The 13,146-nt window shown below is 61.3% G+C and overlaps 2 protein-coding genes across 4 annotated transcripts in view; both read left to right on the top strand.

The window, feature by feature from the left end:
- The first annotated feature begins 1,878 nt into the window (after window positions 1-1,878).
- Window positions 1,879-5,070, top strand: CHKB (choline kinase beta). Of its 3 annotated transcripts, none has more exons than XM_019668622.1 (11): window positions 1,879-2,348; window positions 2,446-2,554; window positions 2,804-2,917; window positions 3,058-3,191; window positions 3,466-3,561; window positions 3,673-3,731; window positions 3,824-3,905; window positions 4,018-4,126; window positions 4,271-4,374; window positions 4,602-4,634; window positions 4,777-5,070. In XM_019668622.1, the coding sequence occupies exons 1-10, from the start codon at window positions 2,125-2,127 to the stop codon at window positions 4,618-4,620; spliced, it is 1,050 nt and encodes a 349-aa protein (XP_019524167.1). In that variant the 5' UTR covers window positions 1,879-2,124; the 3' UTR covers window positions 4,621-4,634; window positions 4,777-5,070. The 3 variants fall into 3 exon arrangements, with proteins under 3 accessions (XP_019524167.1, XP_019524165.1, XP_019524166.1); XM_019668620.1 differs by having other exon boundaries at window positions 1,880-2,348; window positions 4,553-4,634; XM_019668621.1 differs by lacking the exon at window positions 4,602-4,634 and having other exon boundaries at window positions 1,880-2,348.
- Window positions 5,071-5,172: 102 nt separating this feature from the next.
- CPT1B (carnitine palmitoyltransferase 1B) overlaps window positions 5,173-13,146 on the top strand; it is an 8,888-nt gene continuing 914 nt past the window's right edge. Inside the window, exons 1-17 of the mRNA XM_019668618.1 lie at window positions 5,173-5,735; window positions 6,170-6,329; window positions 6,693-6,832; window positions 7,205-7,382; window positions 7,605-7,706; window positions 7,893-8,030; window positions 8,130-8,207; window positions 9,142-9,249; window positions 9,323-9,407; window positions 9,958-10,153; window positions 10,450-10,635; window positions 10,704-10,809; window positions 10,894-11,010; window positions 11,293-11,457; window positions 11,536-11,670; window positions 11,768-11,920; window positions 12,557-12,670. Coding sequence (XP_019524163.1) covers window positions 6,189-6,329; window positions 6,693-6,832; window positions 7,205-7,382; window positions 7,605-7,706; window positions 7,893-8,030; window positions 8,130-8,207; window positions 9,142-9,249; window positions 9,323-9,407; window positions 9,958-10,153; window positions 10,450-10,635; window positions 10,704-10,809; window positions 10,894-11,010; window positions 11,293-11,457; window positions 11,536-11,670; window positions 11,768-11,920; window positions 12,557-12,670 — 2,142 coding nt within the window. The 5' untranslated portion in view covers window positions 5,173-5,735; window positions 6,170-6,188. The remainder of the gene's footprint in view (window positions 5,736-6,169; window positions 6,330-6,692; window positions 6,833-7,204; window positions 7,383-7,604; window positions 7,707-7,892; window positions 8,031-8,129; window positions 8,208-9,141; window positions 9,250-9,322; window positions 9,408-9,957; window positions 10,154-10,449; window positions 10,636-10,703; window positions 10,810-10,893; window positions 11,011-11,292; window positions 11,458-11,535; window positions 11,671-11,767; window positions 11,921-12,556; window positions 12,671-13,146) is intronic.

The following is a 13,146-nucleotide window of genomic DNA, read 5'->3' as shown; positions in this document are numbered from 1 at the left end:
CTCTGACATGCACTGTCTTACCGAGGACAGAGCACTTGGCACTTCCTTCTTCACCACGTCCTGTTAGCGTGTCGTCAGTGTTGTGTGGACTGTCGGGGTGAGCAAGGCCTCCATGGATTAGACTGTGACAGAGAGCAGCAAGTTACAATAGCCTTGAGAAAACACAGTGATGTTGTCCTTCCTATACAAATGTGAGCTGCTTTTGGAAATTTCCTCTTTACTACTAGAAACTGAAAAGGATGTTCACACCAATAACTGCATCATCAAGTGTGCACTACCAGAGGCGCATTCCGCTGCTGTGACTGGGGACGCTCCTTGGCTGGCGCTGTGGTAGTCCACCATCATTGACTTGAATCCGTCTGGATTTTGCAGGGGTCATTCAGGTGAACTGAAGAGGATGGACTGTGGACCTCCACTTTATGTCCTTCAGTGACACAACGTCTGCAGTCCCACCTGGAATGCACACTGTCTGTCACTTACTGTCCTGGAAGGGGTGGGAGTGGGGCGGGGAGTTCCAGGGACACCCACTTTGCTCTAGCTATCACGATTCTTATTCCACAGGCCGGGGATCCAGGTGCAGGCTGTCCCCCAGGATGGCACAATCACCCAAGTGTGTGCTGGGCCAGAGAAGGAACCCCAGGACTTTACTGTCTGACTCCCAGAGCTCTTCTTCTAAGCAGCAGCTCTGGTTACCCAGCTGGCTACCCAGCACAGGTGTCCGCTCAGATCCTGTGTCTAACAGCCCCTGAAAGGTCTGGATGGCCCCTTTTCCAAAGTACATCAGTTAGTCTGTTAGATGGCTCTAGGTCCCTTCGGGGAAGGACTGGAGGAATGTTTTTGTATATACTTGTTAGCATTGTAGGATTCTTACTCGAAGGGACCAAGCCTCCCTGTCAACCGGGGAGCTCCAGGTCTCAGCACTGGCTCAGATTTATATAGATTTCCCACCCAGCAACTGACATTTGCCTTTTGGACACCAATTCTTGATTTCTTCCTGGTTATTCAAATCAAACCACTCTAGCCAGTTGCCCATCTATTCCACCAAAAGGATGCCATGGTCCCACAAGCACTGCCACAGATACCACAGATCCCTGGGGGTCAAGTCACGGTGCTGGCCCCTTGAGCCTGGGTCAGCAGCAGAAATGCAGGAGGCTGGCTGTACTTAAGGTGGGACCCCATCCACGTGCCCAGGTGGGCCAAGGGGACGTGACACACAGCTCCAGGTGTCGGCTCCCAGGTGTGAGCCTTCTCCTCCTGGGCTTGATGTGGTCATTAGTCGCAGGTCTGGAGACAGGAGGGGGAGTGGGGTAGCGGTGGGGGTGGGGCACGGGGACCTTAGTTTCAGGCAGGACAACCAGAGCCTCCTTTCACAGCTTCGCTTCAGCTGACAAGGGGGCTCAGCGGTGATCAGGAATTCAAGGTACCTGGTTGTCACTGGAATTGTCCTCAGGGTCCCAATCTTGCATCCACATCAAGTGTTGACTCGGCACCTCCCACGTGCCACCCACTTTCCACCTCCCCGGGTGTGGCCCGCTCAGGACTGGCCGCACTCACAGAGGGGCTCTCTTCCTCGCCGACTGCCCCAGGGGGCGCTCCCGCCCATGGCGAAGGCCCACCTTCCCTCACCTGCACCTTCCCAGGGGCACCAGCCACTGAGCGCTCGGGCCCTTCCGCACCCGCACACACGCAGCTGCGCGCGCCCCGGGGACGCACCCCCCCCCCCCCCCCGTCCGCGAGAGTCGCCCACGCGCACGGCGCCGGCAGCGCGCCCGACAGCTCGCGACGCTTCCGATTGGCCCGCGCGGTTTCCGCGTTCCGGGCCACGGCCCAAACAGCCGCCCGTCTCCCGAGCGGCCCCGCCCAGAGGGAGAGGCCATTGGTGCTCGCCCCGAGCGGGGGGGCACCGCCGAGACGCGCCGAACTTGGCCTTCGGAAAGGGCACTCGGGCCAGGGTCCCGGAGACAGCCGAGCGGCGCCGCACGGAACCGAACAGAGCCGGAGAGACCCGAATCCGACCGGAGGAGAGCAGGCGGCCGGAAGCGGCGCCGAGCGCAGCCGGAACAAGCCGAGCCCGCCCGAAGGGGCTGAGCCGCGTTGGGCGTTGGACCGGGTCGAGCCCGATCCATGGCGGCGGAGGGGGCCGCTGTGGCCGGAGGCGGTGCAGCCAGCGGCCGCCTGGCCCAGGACAGCTTGCGGCAGTCTAAGTGCCCAGACGCGGCCCAGAACCGGCGGCGCGGCTCGGCGCAGTCGCAGGACGCCCAGCGCCGAGCCTTCCAGTGGTGCCGGGAGTACCTGGGCGGGGCGTGGCGCCGACTGCGGCCGGAGGAGCTGAGGGTGGACCCCGTGAGGTGGGAGGTCAGGGGCGGGCCGGGGGCCGGGGGCGCGGACGCGGGGCCGGCGGGGGGCGCGGACGCGGGCTGAGCGCGCCCTGCTGTGGGTCTGCAGCGGAGGCCTCAGCAACCTGCTCTTCCGCTGCTCGCTGCCGGACCACCTGCCCAGCGTTGGCGAGGAGCCCCGGGAGGTGCTGCTGCGGCTGTATGGGGCCATCCTTCAGGTGAGGAGGGAGCGAGGGCGCGGTGGTGGCCTTAGGACTTCTCACCTAGGCGTGGCAGGTGCTTTTGTCCCCGTCGTAGTTAAGGACGCTGAGGCGCAGGGGCTAGGTAACTGGCCCGTGATCCTACTAAAGGCACTGGAACAAGAAGTCTCCCCTGTGATGGGAGGAGTGAGCCGACCCTCCTGGCTTGTCAGCGCGCTTTGCCGCTGGCCGCCTGACTCCTGCCCCTTGCTGTCCATCTTCCTTCAGGGCGTGGACTCCTTGGTCCTTGAAAGTGTGATGTTCGCCATCCTTGCAGAGCGGTCTCTGGGGCCCCAGCTCTACGGAGTCTTTCCAGAGGGCCGGCTGGAGCAGTACATCCCAGTAAGAGCCCAGCGCCGCCCAGCCTCCACCCCGCTTCCCGGTGTCTGCCCTCACATCCTGCACCCCTGGGAGGGCATTTCCCCCACCCTCCCCCCTCCTGCCCCAGCCCCCTCACCACCCTGATAGGTTCCTGGGTGCAGAGCCGGCCACTGAAAACGCGAGAGCTTGCAGAGCCCGTGCTGTCTGCAGCCATCGCCACGAAGATGGCCCAGTTCCACGGCATGGAGATGCCTTTCACTAAGGAGCCCCACTGGCTGTTTGGGACTATGGAGCGGTGAGTATGGGGCCTCCTCAGGGCTCCTCACACTGGGCCGAACCCTCATGTTGGCACTTAACCACACAAGGCCGCCACTGAACGCATCGATGACTGTCCCACTGACCATTTGAGTGGACCCGGTGTCCCAGCGTCCAGCACTGTCTCTCACAGGGCAGGCTTCCAAACGTTTGCCAGACAAGTCATAGTGACAGGAAACGGGTAGGACAGCCGTCCTGGGGTAGAGAGGAAGGTGGCAGGGCTAGCAGAGCGTGTCCTGTTCCCTGGACTTCAGGTACCTGAAGCAGATCCTGGACTTGCCCCCCACGGACCTCCCCCAGATGAACCTGCTGGAGATGTACAGCCTGAAGGACGAGATGGGCAACCTCAGGTGAGGGCAGGCAGGCGGGCGAGCAGGAGGGCACAAGAGGTGCTGCCAGGAAACTAACGGTGTCCTCCTCAGAGTCACTCCTGCTCAGACACATGCTACTGCTCCCTGCAGGAAGTTGTTAGACTCCACCCCATCACCAGTGGTCTTCTGCCACAATGACATCCAGGAAGGTAGGAGAAGTCATCCAAGCCTCCCAACCTGAAGTGAGGGGCCAGAGGGCCCCAGAATGACCAGAAACTACTCGCGCTCCCCCACCCCCCAGGAAACATCTTGTTGCTCTCAGAGCCAGGAAATGCCGACAGCCTCATGTTGGTCGACTTTGAGTACAGCGGTTACAACTACAGGTGAGGGTGGGGGACGGCCTCCACGGGTTCATCTCCACAGTGCCCAGGCCTTCTGCCTGCCTCCCAGCTGCCCAGGGGACTCGGGGACTAAGCGTCCACCCTGTTCCCCCAGGGGCTTTGACATTGGGAACCATTTTTGTGAGTGGGTTTATGATTATACTCATGAGGAGTGGCCTTTCTACAAAGCGCAGCCTGCAGACTACCCCACCCGGGCACAGCAGGTAAGTGGGCCAGAGGCTGGGGGCGGCACTTGGCCTGTGAGAGGGAGGACGATGTTGAAGTCTGGAAGGAATGGTGAGAAAAAGGGTATTAACTGGGAAATGCCCCAGTCTCCCCGTTTCCTGACTCTTGTCTGTTGACCTCAGCTCCATTTTATTCGCCATTACCTGGCAGAGGTAAAGAAAGGTGAGACCGTCTCCCAAGAGGAGCAGAGGAAACTGGAAGAAGACCTGCTGGTAGAGGTTAATCGGTGAGGAAAAATGGTGGGGGTGGGGCAAAGGAAACGGGCTGCAGAGGAAAGAGGCTGAGGAACAGGCAGACAGGTGCGGGTGCAAAGTGGGGGCTGGGCTGGGAAGTCAGGACAGGGTGGGGTCGGGTGGTGGGGCAGAAGTTAGAGCTTTGGGATCCAGCAATGCCTCGCCCCTCAGGTATGCCCTGGCATCCCATTTCTTTTGGGGTCTCTGGTCCATCCTCCAGGCATCCATGTCCACCATAGAATTTGGTTACTTGGTGAGTAACCCAGATGGGCGAGTTAGGTGGGGGAGGGGGACAGCAGGGGTCTGGTGTGCTCCAGGACATCTGTGGGCAGACGGGGCTGTGGGTGCTGGCCCCGGACCTTCTCACCAGTGTGTGGGGTGGGTTTCTTCCCCAGGAGTATGCCCAGTCTCGGTTCCAGTTCTACTTCCAGCAGAAGGGACAGCTGACCAGCTTCCAACCCCCATCCTGACTCTCCACCCCAACGCTTTGGATTTTCCTGGAGCCTCCAAGGCAGGACCTTGGAGGGAGGGGCAAAGTCCAAAAGGCCCTGGGGACTGGGCTGAGCCCCCTGTGACATGGGTTGAGGAGACTGACCTCTCCCACAGTATGAGCAGGTCCCCACAGTAGGCAAGCGGGCGGGAGCCCCTGGGCTGTGCGCCTTAAGACAATAAACGAGCTTCTTCCTTCACACTTTGTCCTGGCCCTGCTCAGTGCAGCAGAAAATACCAACCAGGGATGCACCCGGATTGACAAAATGCCCACTGCTCTCAGCCTCACTTTCCCCTCCTAAAAAGCATGGCTGTTGAGTGCTCTGGGCTTGAAAGTGGTTATGGGTCCATTCTGCCAGTTGGAGCCCCCTGCCCTCCCCCCTCCCTGGCTCCAGCTTAGAAGTGATAAATACTAGGAGGAATTGGGGGGGAGGACTGGGCAGTAATGGGGGTGCAAAGAGGGCCCTGGGGTGGGGCTTCCCAACCCTGTGCACTGGTGATCAGGGCCCAGGCAGCACAGCTGACAAGCTGATGACCCTTTCCCTACATTCAGCTATTTTTAGCTCTAATGCCACCATCCTCACGTGAGACCCTTTGCCCCCCCCCGCCCCCCCAACACATACACAAGGTCCCCAGACCTTTAAGCAATCTACAGCTTGGAGAAACCCGGCCCTCCCACTCCCGATTCCCGCCTTGGAGGGGTGGGGATTCTGGTTGCCGCCCCGCATCTGTTTTCTCAACCCAAATTTGGGAGTGGGTGTCAGGTTCCCCGTGAGGGCGGGGCGGGGCGGTGGCCAGCCTGAAGGACATAGGGACACGGGCCAGAGCGACTGGCCCCACACGCCGACAGGAGTGAACCTGAGCTGTGAGTGGTGTAGGGGGCAACGCGGGGCCACCCGCCTGGCTCAAGAGTGCAGTGCGGGGGCGAGGACAGCACCGGGGTCCCACGCGGTCGGGGCTGGGGGCCTGGACCCCGCCTTGCTCCAGACAACAACGCTTTCCAGATCACCTTTCACCCCCATCCTGAGGCCGCCCTTCACTGTCCTCGGAGATCCTGAAGCTTCCAAGGCCTCGACCCTTCCCCGACCCCTACACCATTCTGGCGGAGCCTGCCCAGAATGCCAGCGCGAGGGTTCCCTGGCCGTTGGCCGGGCTGGGTAGCTGGGCGAGCTCGGGCTGGCCTGGGACGCTGGCGGGGAGGCCCCTAGCCGAGTGAGGGCAGCTGCAAGCGGGGGGCGGGGCTTGGGCGGGGGGCGGGACTGGCCTGAGTCCGTCCGCGCACCCTCCTGCCTCTCCCAGGTGCGGACTAACCCCCAGGATGGCGGAAGCGCACCAGGCCGTGGCCTTCCAGTTCACCGTGACCCCAGATGGGGTCGACTTCCGGCTCAGTCGGGAGGCCCTGAAACACATCTACTTATCTGGGATCAACTCCTGGAAGAAGCGCCTGATTCGCATCAAGGTGGGTGCACCTGGTTCTGGCCTCTTCCTCTCCCAGCAGGTGCAGAATAGAGCCTTCTAGAGGCAGAGACCAGGCGTCCGCTGCTGCCCCCCACTATCAAGGTTCTCCACCCCCACCTTGGCTGGCAGTTCTGCAGAACGCAGAGGGGTGCTTAAGGCATGGAAGGGAGACAGGCATGCAAGAATGGCAGTGGGACGTTGGAATTGGGTGCTGCGGGTGTGGGAATGTGGAGGCGGGGCAGACCAGACTTGGAGGAGGAGTAAGAACACAGCAGGCAGCAAGCCTTCTGCGCAAAGACCAGGACCCCACAGGCTGGCTTGCTGCAGCCCTTCTGCTCTGTAAGCATGCCTGTCTGCCCCACAGAATGGCATCCTTAGGGGTGTGTATCCTGGCAGCCCCACCAGCTGGCTGGTCGTCGTCATGGCTACAGTGGGTTCCTCCTATTGCAACGTGGACGTCTCCATGGGGCTGGTCTGTTACATCCAGAAACACCTCCCTGAGGGGTAAGAAGCGGAGCCACAAGAGAGGGCCAGGGAGGCTCCAAGGCCAGGGTTTCTGAGCTGGGCATATACAGGACAATAGCCAGTGGAGGTCGTAAGGGCAGCCCTTCCCGGGGCCACCATCACCTCAGTCCCATGTCCATAAGTGCATATGTGTTACGCTCAGTCGTGAGTGTGCCCAGGGAGGTCCTTCCTTGGTGCCTCCCCAAGGCTCACCACCATTGAGATTGCTGCCCTCTCCACCCAAGGCTGGCCTCCAGGGGACCCCTGCAGCCCTCTCCCCTCTGAGACTGGCCTCCAGGGGACCCCTGCAGCCCGCTCCCCCACGAGGCTGGCCTCCAGGGGACCCCTGCAGCCCGCTCCCTTCTCTGACAGATATGGCCCCTACCGAACCCCACAGACGCGGGAACTTGTCAGCATGGCCATCTTCTCCACGGGAGTGTGGATGCTGGGCATCTTTTTCTTCCGCCAAACCCTGAAACTGCTTCTTTCCTACCACGGCTGGATGTTTGAGATGCATGGCCGGACCAGCCACTTCACCAAAGTCTGGGCTGTGAGCAGAAGCTAGTGGAGGGCCTCAGGCATCTGGTTGGGGACTCTGGGGGCCTCATTTGCGGTCCTGAACTGGAGAGGAGAGGCAGGCGGGCACTGGTGCCTGGCATGTGGGCTTGTCCTGGTTCTGGGGGCTTGGGGCCCAGCTCCTCAAGTGTTCACTAGTTTGTTTCCATTCACTCCCCTGGCTCCCAGCCCAGCACTCTCTGCCCTGTACCCACAGATCTGCGTTCGCCTTCTGTCCGGCCGGCGGCCCATGCTCTACAGCTTCCAGACATCCCTACCCAAGCTCCCTGTGCCCAGAGTGTCAGCCACGATTCAGCAGGTAAGGGCCGGGGTCAGGCACCCCAGTGGGCGGGGTGGGCTGGATTCAGAGGATTTGTCCAAACAGGAGGGACTGTCCCCTTCGAAGAGTGGGTTTGAGCGCAGTGGGGCTGGGGTCAGAAGAGGGTTGGGACAGAGACAGCCATTGCTGTCCGGCCCCCACGCTGACGGTAACATGGCTGGACAGTACCTGGAGTCAGTGCGGCCCTTGTTGAGTGATGAGGAGTATTACCGCAAGCAGCAGCTGGCCAAGGAATTCCAGGAGAAAACTGCCCCCAGGCTGCAGAAGTTCCTGATCCTCAAGTCGTGGTGGGCGACCAACTACGTGAGTCCCCTCCTGGGCTTCCCCTCACCCACCTCTGTCCCAGCTGCCCACAGCCCACCCTGCACCCAGCTCTAACCACGCCCCCTTCACCCCCCACAGGTGAGTGACTGGTGGGAAGAGTACATCTACCTTCGAGGCCGGAACCCCCTCATGGTGAACAGCAACTATTACGTCATGGTAAGACGTGGGCTCCTGTGCGCTCAGCTCTGAATCCAGTTCTGGGGCTCAGGGCAAAAGACCTGAAGGGCAGCCCAGAGCCCTGGTGGCCGTTTCCATAGGCAGGTGGGGGTTCTGCAGTGAGGCCTGAGGGAAAGGGGAGATGCTGGAAGAATAGTCAGGAACCAGCTTTGGGGCGATGGGGAAACTGAGGATCCAGAGAACCCTGTAACCTCAGAGCCTGACACTGTCCCTCTCAGGGACCCTCAGGCTCACTGCCTGTCCAGGCCCTGTCACTTTTTTCCTTGGTTCCTCACTGGCCACGGGTTCCCAGCCATCCTGATGCCATTCCCACAGGGTCTCCTTTACCATGCCTTCTTTTGAGTCACTCTGTCGATCCGGAGCTGCTTCTCTTAGCACTCAGGAGGTCACTTTGGCCCTCCGCCATGTGACTGGCCAACCTGCCCCAGCACAGGCCTGCACCCGGTCGTGTGCGCGCAGCACACCTCACACCTCTCCCGCTGTCCAGGTCTCATTCTGTGTAGCATGCCGCATCCCTACCTCCACGAAATGTCCTCCCAACCGCCTCCCTCCTCCACCGCCTCTCCTCCTGGCCACGTCCCCTCCTCCAACAAGCGGTCCTCCCAGAAGCCTACACACGGGCACGGCGTGTCCCTACCTGAGGTTTTCAGCTGTTTTTTAGTGGTGGAAACTACTTTCTCAAAGCAAAATTACAAAAACATGAACCAAATAGGTTATGGAAAAGCAGCTTGGGTCAGAATTGAGGCTGAGGAGTGGCGTGGTCATTTCGTCTTTGGCAGTTCATCTGACAGTGAGTGGGGGATAGACTGGGGAAAAGGGGCAAGGCGCCTCAGGTCTGCAGGCAGGGAGAGCCAGGGAGCCAGGCGACCCTGGGCCTGTTGTGGCCGCCTGCAGGCTCCACCCTCTCCCACAGGACTTTGTGCTCATCAAGAACACGCACGTGCAGGCAGCCCGCCTGGGGAACATCGTTCATGCCATGATCACGTATCGCCGTAAACTGGACCGTGAGCAGATCAAGCCTGTGAGTTGTGTTACAGTGGAGGGCATGAAGGGAGAAGGGGCCGCGTCTGAGCTGTGCTGGGCCTTCCTCCCAGGTGATGGCACTGGGCATCGTGCCCATGTGCTCCTACCAGATGGAGAGAATGTTCAACACCACTCGGATCCCGGGCAAGGAGACAGGTACCAGGCGGGTCACAGCCGCGGGCCCATGTGAGGCCATCGAGCCCCTCCCTCCCAGCTGTGAGCCTGCCATGGCTCAGTGTCCTACTACCTGTTTAACCCCAGTGCCCTCAGTGTCTCAGGGTGGTGTAACTGTCAAAACCAGCCAGTTTCTGGCCAATACTAAAAACCTAGTGTTTACAGGAGATGCTGGTGCTGGGACCCTGCGCCCCCTCCAGGGCTCACGTGCAGGGTTGGGGAGACTGAGTACAGAGCATCCAGAGGAACGCTGCTGCCTCTGGACGAGGGCTGGCTCCCGAGGGTCTGGCAGGGGCAGCAGCCTATGTTTGTGACACTGAGACAGTTTGTGTCGTTTCCTTGAGCCGTGGTTCCCCCTTCTGTGAAATGCGTCCTGGGACTGTTGCTGGCGTTAAGCGAGAGACAGAGAAGCACCCAGCACAGGCCCTGGCTTAGTGCGGGGTTGGGGGAGGCCTGGCAAGCCAGGGGTCACAGGGACACCTTGGGAGCACGGTGACCCGCCCTGCACCTCAGCCCATCTGCGGCCCCACAGACGTGCTACAGCACCTGGCAGAGAGCAGGCATGTGGCGGTGTACCACCGGGGCCGCTTCTTCAAGGTGTGGCTGTATGAGGGCTCCAGCCTGCTCAAGCCTCGGGACCTGGAGCTGCAATTCCAGAGGATCCTGGACGATCCCTCCCCACCTCAGCCTGGCGAGGAGCGGCTGGCAGCCCTCACTGCAGGCGGAAGGTACCGGGCAGACGGGCAGAGGCTATGCTGCTGAGGTTCAGGCCCCATGAGGAGAGGAGCCTGGGCCTGCACCCACCCTGGGACCCGGGGCCAGAGGCATGACAAAGGATGGGATGTGCTGGGGCCGCGGCGATGAGATTGCTGGTGGCCACGTCAGTGTGGTAGCTGCCCTAGCCCTGACTGGAGGGCAGCTCAGCAGCCCCACCTCAGCCACCCCCAGGCCCTGCCAGGTCCTGGGAGCTGCCCTCAGCCACAGCCCATGGTGGCTGCCACTCACCCTGCCCTTATGTCCCCAGAGTGGAGTGGGCACAGGCACGCCAGACCTTCTTCAGCTCTGGCAAGAACAGGGCTTCTCTGGACACCATTGAGCGTGCTGCTTTCTTTGTGGTCCTGGACGAGGAGTCCCACAGCTACGACCCTGAAGATGAGGCCAGCCTCAGCCTGTACGGCAAGGCTCTGCTGCACGGCAACTGCTACAACAGGTCAGCGCCCCTGCCCTCGGCCCCGGGCGCCCCCGCCTGCCTCGCCTCATCACCGGCTCCTCCTGCAGGTGGTTCGACAAGTCTTTCACTCTCATCGCCTTCAAGAATGGCCATTTGGGCCTCAACACAGAACACTCCTGGGCAGACGCCCCTATTGTAGGGCACCTCTGGGAGGTAATGGGCCCAGACAGGGGGCCTGTTGTGGGTGGGGGGAGCATGGGACAAGGACGGCATGTCAGCTTGACCTTCTCCCTGCAGTTTGTCCTTGCAACTGACACCTTCCACCTGGGCTACTCGGACACTGGGCACTGCCAAGGCCAACCGAACCTCATGCTGACACCTCCTCAACGGCTGCAGTGGGACATCCCTGAGAAGGTGTGCAGGCCGAGGGCAGGGATGGGCATGCCTGAGACACTCTGCTGCCGCCTCTCTCTGGCCCAGCCCCACTTACAGGGGCAAGTGACAAGAGCCACTCAGGGTCCAGACCAGCCACAGGGAGGCCCCATCCCGGGGCCACAAGGTGGTTAGAGAAGTGGGGGGTGTGAGCCTGGTGTCCGTGAGCCTCCTTCCTCCTGAAGACGTGGAGGGCACCCTGAGACCGCCAGCTTGCCCTTCAGAGAGCTCTCCCCCCAGCTGACCCTTTCCATGTCTCGGCAGTGCCAGGCAGCCATTGAGAGTTCCTACCAGGTGGCCAAGGCACTGGCAGACGATGTGGAGCTGTACTGCTTCCAGTTCCTGCCCTTTGGCAAAGGCCTCATCAAGAAGTGTCGCACCAGCCCTGACGCCTTCGTGCAGATCGCCCTGCAGCTGGCGCACTTCCGGGTAGGAGCCCCGCCGGGCTGCTGAGCGGGCAGACGGCGCCAGGGCCCACCTGCCAGGCTCACTCTCTGTGTTCCCCAGGACAGGGGCAAGTTCTGCCTGACCTATGAAGCCTCAATGACGAGGATGTTCCGTGAGGGACGGACCGAGACTGTACGTTCCTGCACCAACGAGTCCACAGCTTTCGTCCAGGCCATGGTGGAGGGGACCCACAAGGTGAGCCCCCCAACAGTCACACAGTGAGGTGACCCCTCTGCTTCCTTCCACCTTGAGGGTCAGGGCCACCCTTCACTGCTCCACTCGTGTCCCCCAGAAAGCAGACCTCCAAAATCTCTTCCGGAAAGCTTCTGAGAAGCACCAGAATATGTACCGCCTGGCCATGACGGGACATGGGATCGACAGACACCTTTTCTGCCTTTACGTGGTCTCTAAGTATCTGGGGGTCAGCTCCCCTTTCCTGGCTGAGGTCAGTGTTGTTGATGGGTGTGTCCTCTGTCCCCATGGCCTCACCTGATAGGTCTCAGCCTGTTTGCTGTCTGGCCGGCTCCCCTGAAGTTGTCTTGAAAGGCTGGGGCCAGCTTTGCTGCTCCACACCCCGTCCAGGCCTGTGGTCCTGGCACTGAGCAAGAGACCCCCGTCCCCCGTGGAATTGGTGGTCTTGTGAGAGGGATGGGCAGACGAACGTATGATGTGTCAGGTGGTGACAGCACTCCTGACAAAAGTGACGCAGCTAAGGGGATCGGGCTGGGCAGAATGCCCTGTGGAGGGGACCTCCAGTGCCCAGACACTGAGGCAAGGGTGTGCGGTGTGCCTGGGACAGCAGGAGAGGGGGGCGAAGCCCAGTGGGCACAGGGTAGGAGGAGAGGCGGCCAGCGGGACGGGTAGGCCAGTGGGCCTTGAGACACGACCGAGGGTTTTGTGCAGGTGCTGCTGGTGAGCACAGACCATGGGACCAGGGGCGGTGGTCAGGAAGGCCCCCCACTGGCTCACTTCTGCACCCTTGGCCAGGACCACGCCTGGCTCACATGGTGTTCAGGCACCACCCGTCAGCAGGCGTGTGCTGAGCTCATGACGTCTGACCTCTGCGGCCTCCCTGTTGCAGGTGCTCTCAGAGCCCTGGCGCCTCTCCACCAGCCAGAGCGCTCAATTCCAGATCCGCATGTTTGACCCAAACAAGTACCCTAATCACCTGGGCCCTGGCGGTGGCTTTGGACCCGTAAGTGCCCTTGAGGGGGCTGGGTGGGTAGGACTGGGGCCAGGGTTTCAGTGGAGAGCGCAGGGCCTCAGGAGGTCAGACCAGAGGCGGGAACACAGCCCCGGACTTGCCCTGCATGGAAACAGAATGGAAACTGCCGGCAGATAGCTGCCTGGGCCCAGTAGCCGCCTGGAGCGCACCCATGTCCAGGCCTGGCTTTCCTCTGAAGGGTGCTTAACGTAGAGTCCAGCTCTCCTGCTGGGACAGTCACATGGGCTAATCTGTCAGGGAGCTACAGATGTCCCTGGTCAGGGAAGCCTGAGGTCCTGGGGCCCCGGGCTGGTCCAGACTGCAGGGGTAAAGCTCTTTGTTTTCATTTCCTGGGAGTGGTCCTGACCTCAAGGAAAATGTATCTGGGGGTGGGACCTCTTCCTGGGAATCTTGTGGGGAGAGCAAGGGTGGCTTCAGTTCAGCTTTCATGTTCCCACTCCCCCCCC

The sequence above is a fragment of the Hipposideros armiger genome, unplaced genomic scaffold (genome assembly GCF_001890085.2).
Source record: "Hipposideros armiger isolate ML-2016 unplaced genomic scaffold, ASM189008v1 scaffold_530, whole genome shotgun sequence".
Lineage (NCBI taxonomy): Eukaryota > Metazoa > Chordata > Mammalia > Chiroptera > Hipposideridae > Hipposideros > Hipposideros armiger.
Note: the sequence above shows the minus strand (reverse complement) of the source record. Positions and strands in the feature narration are given on the sequence as shown.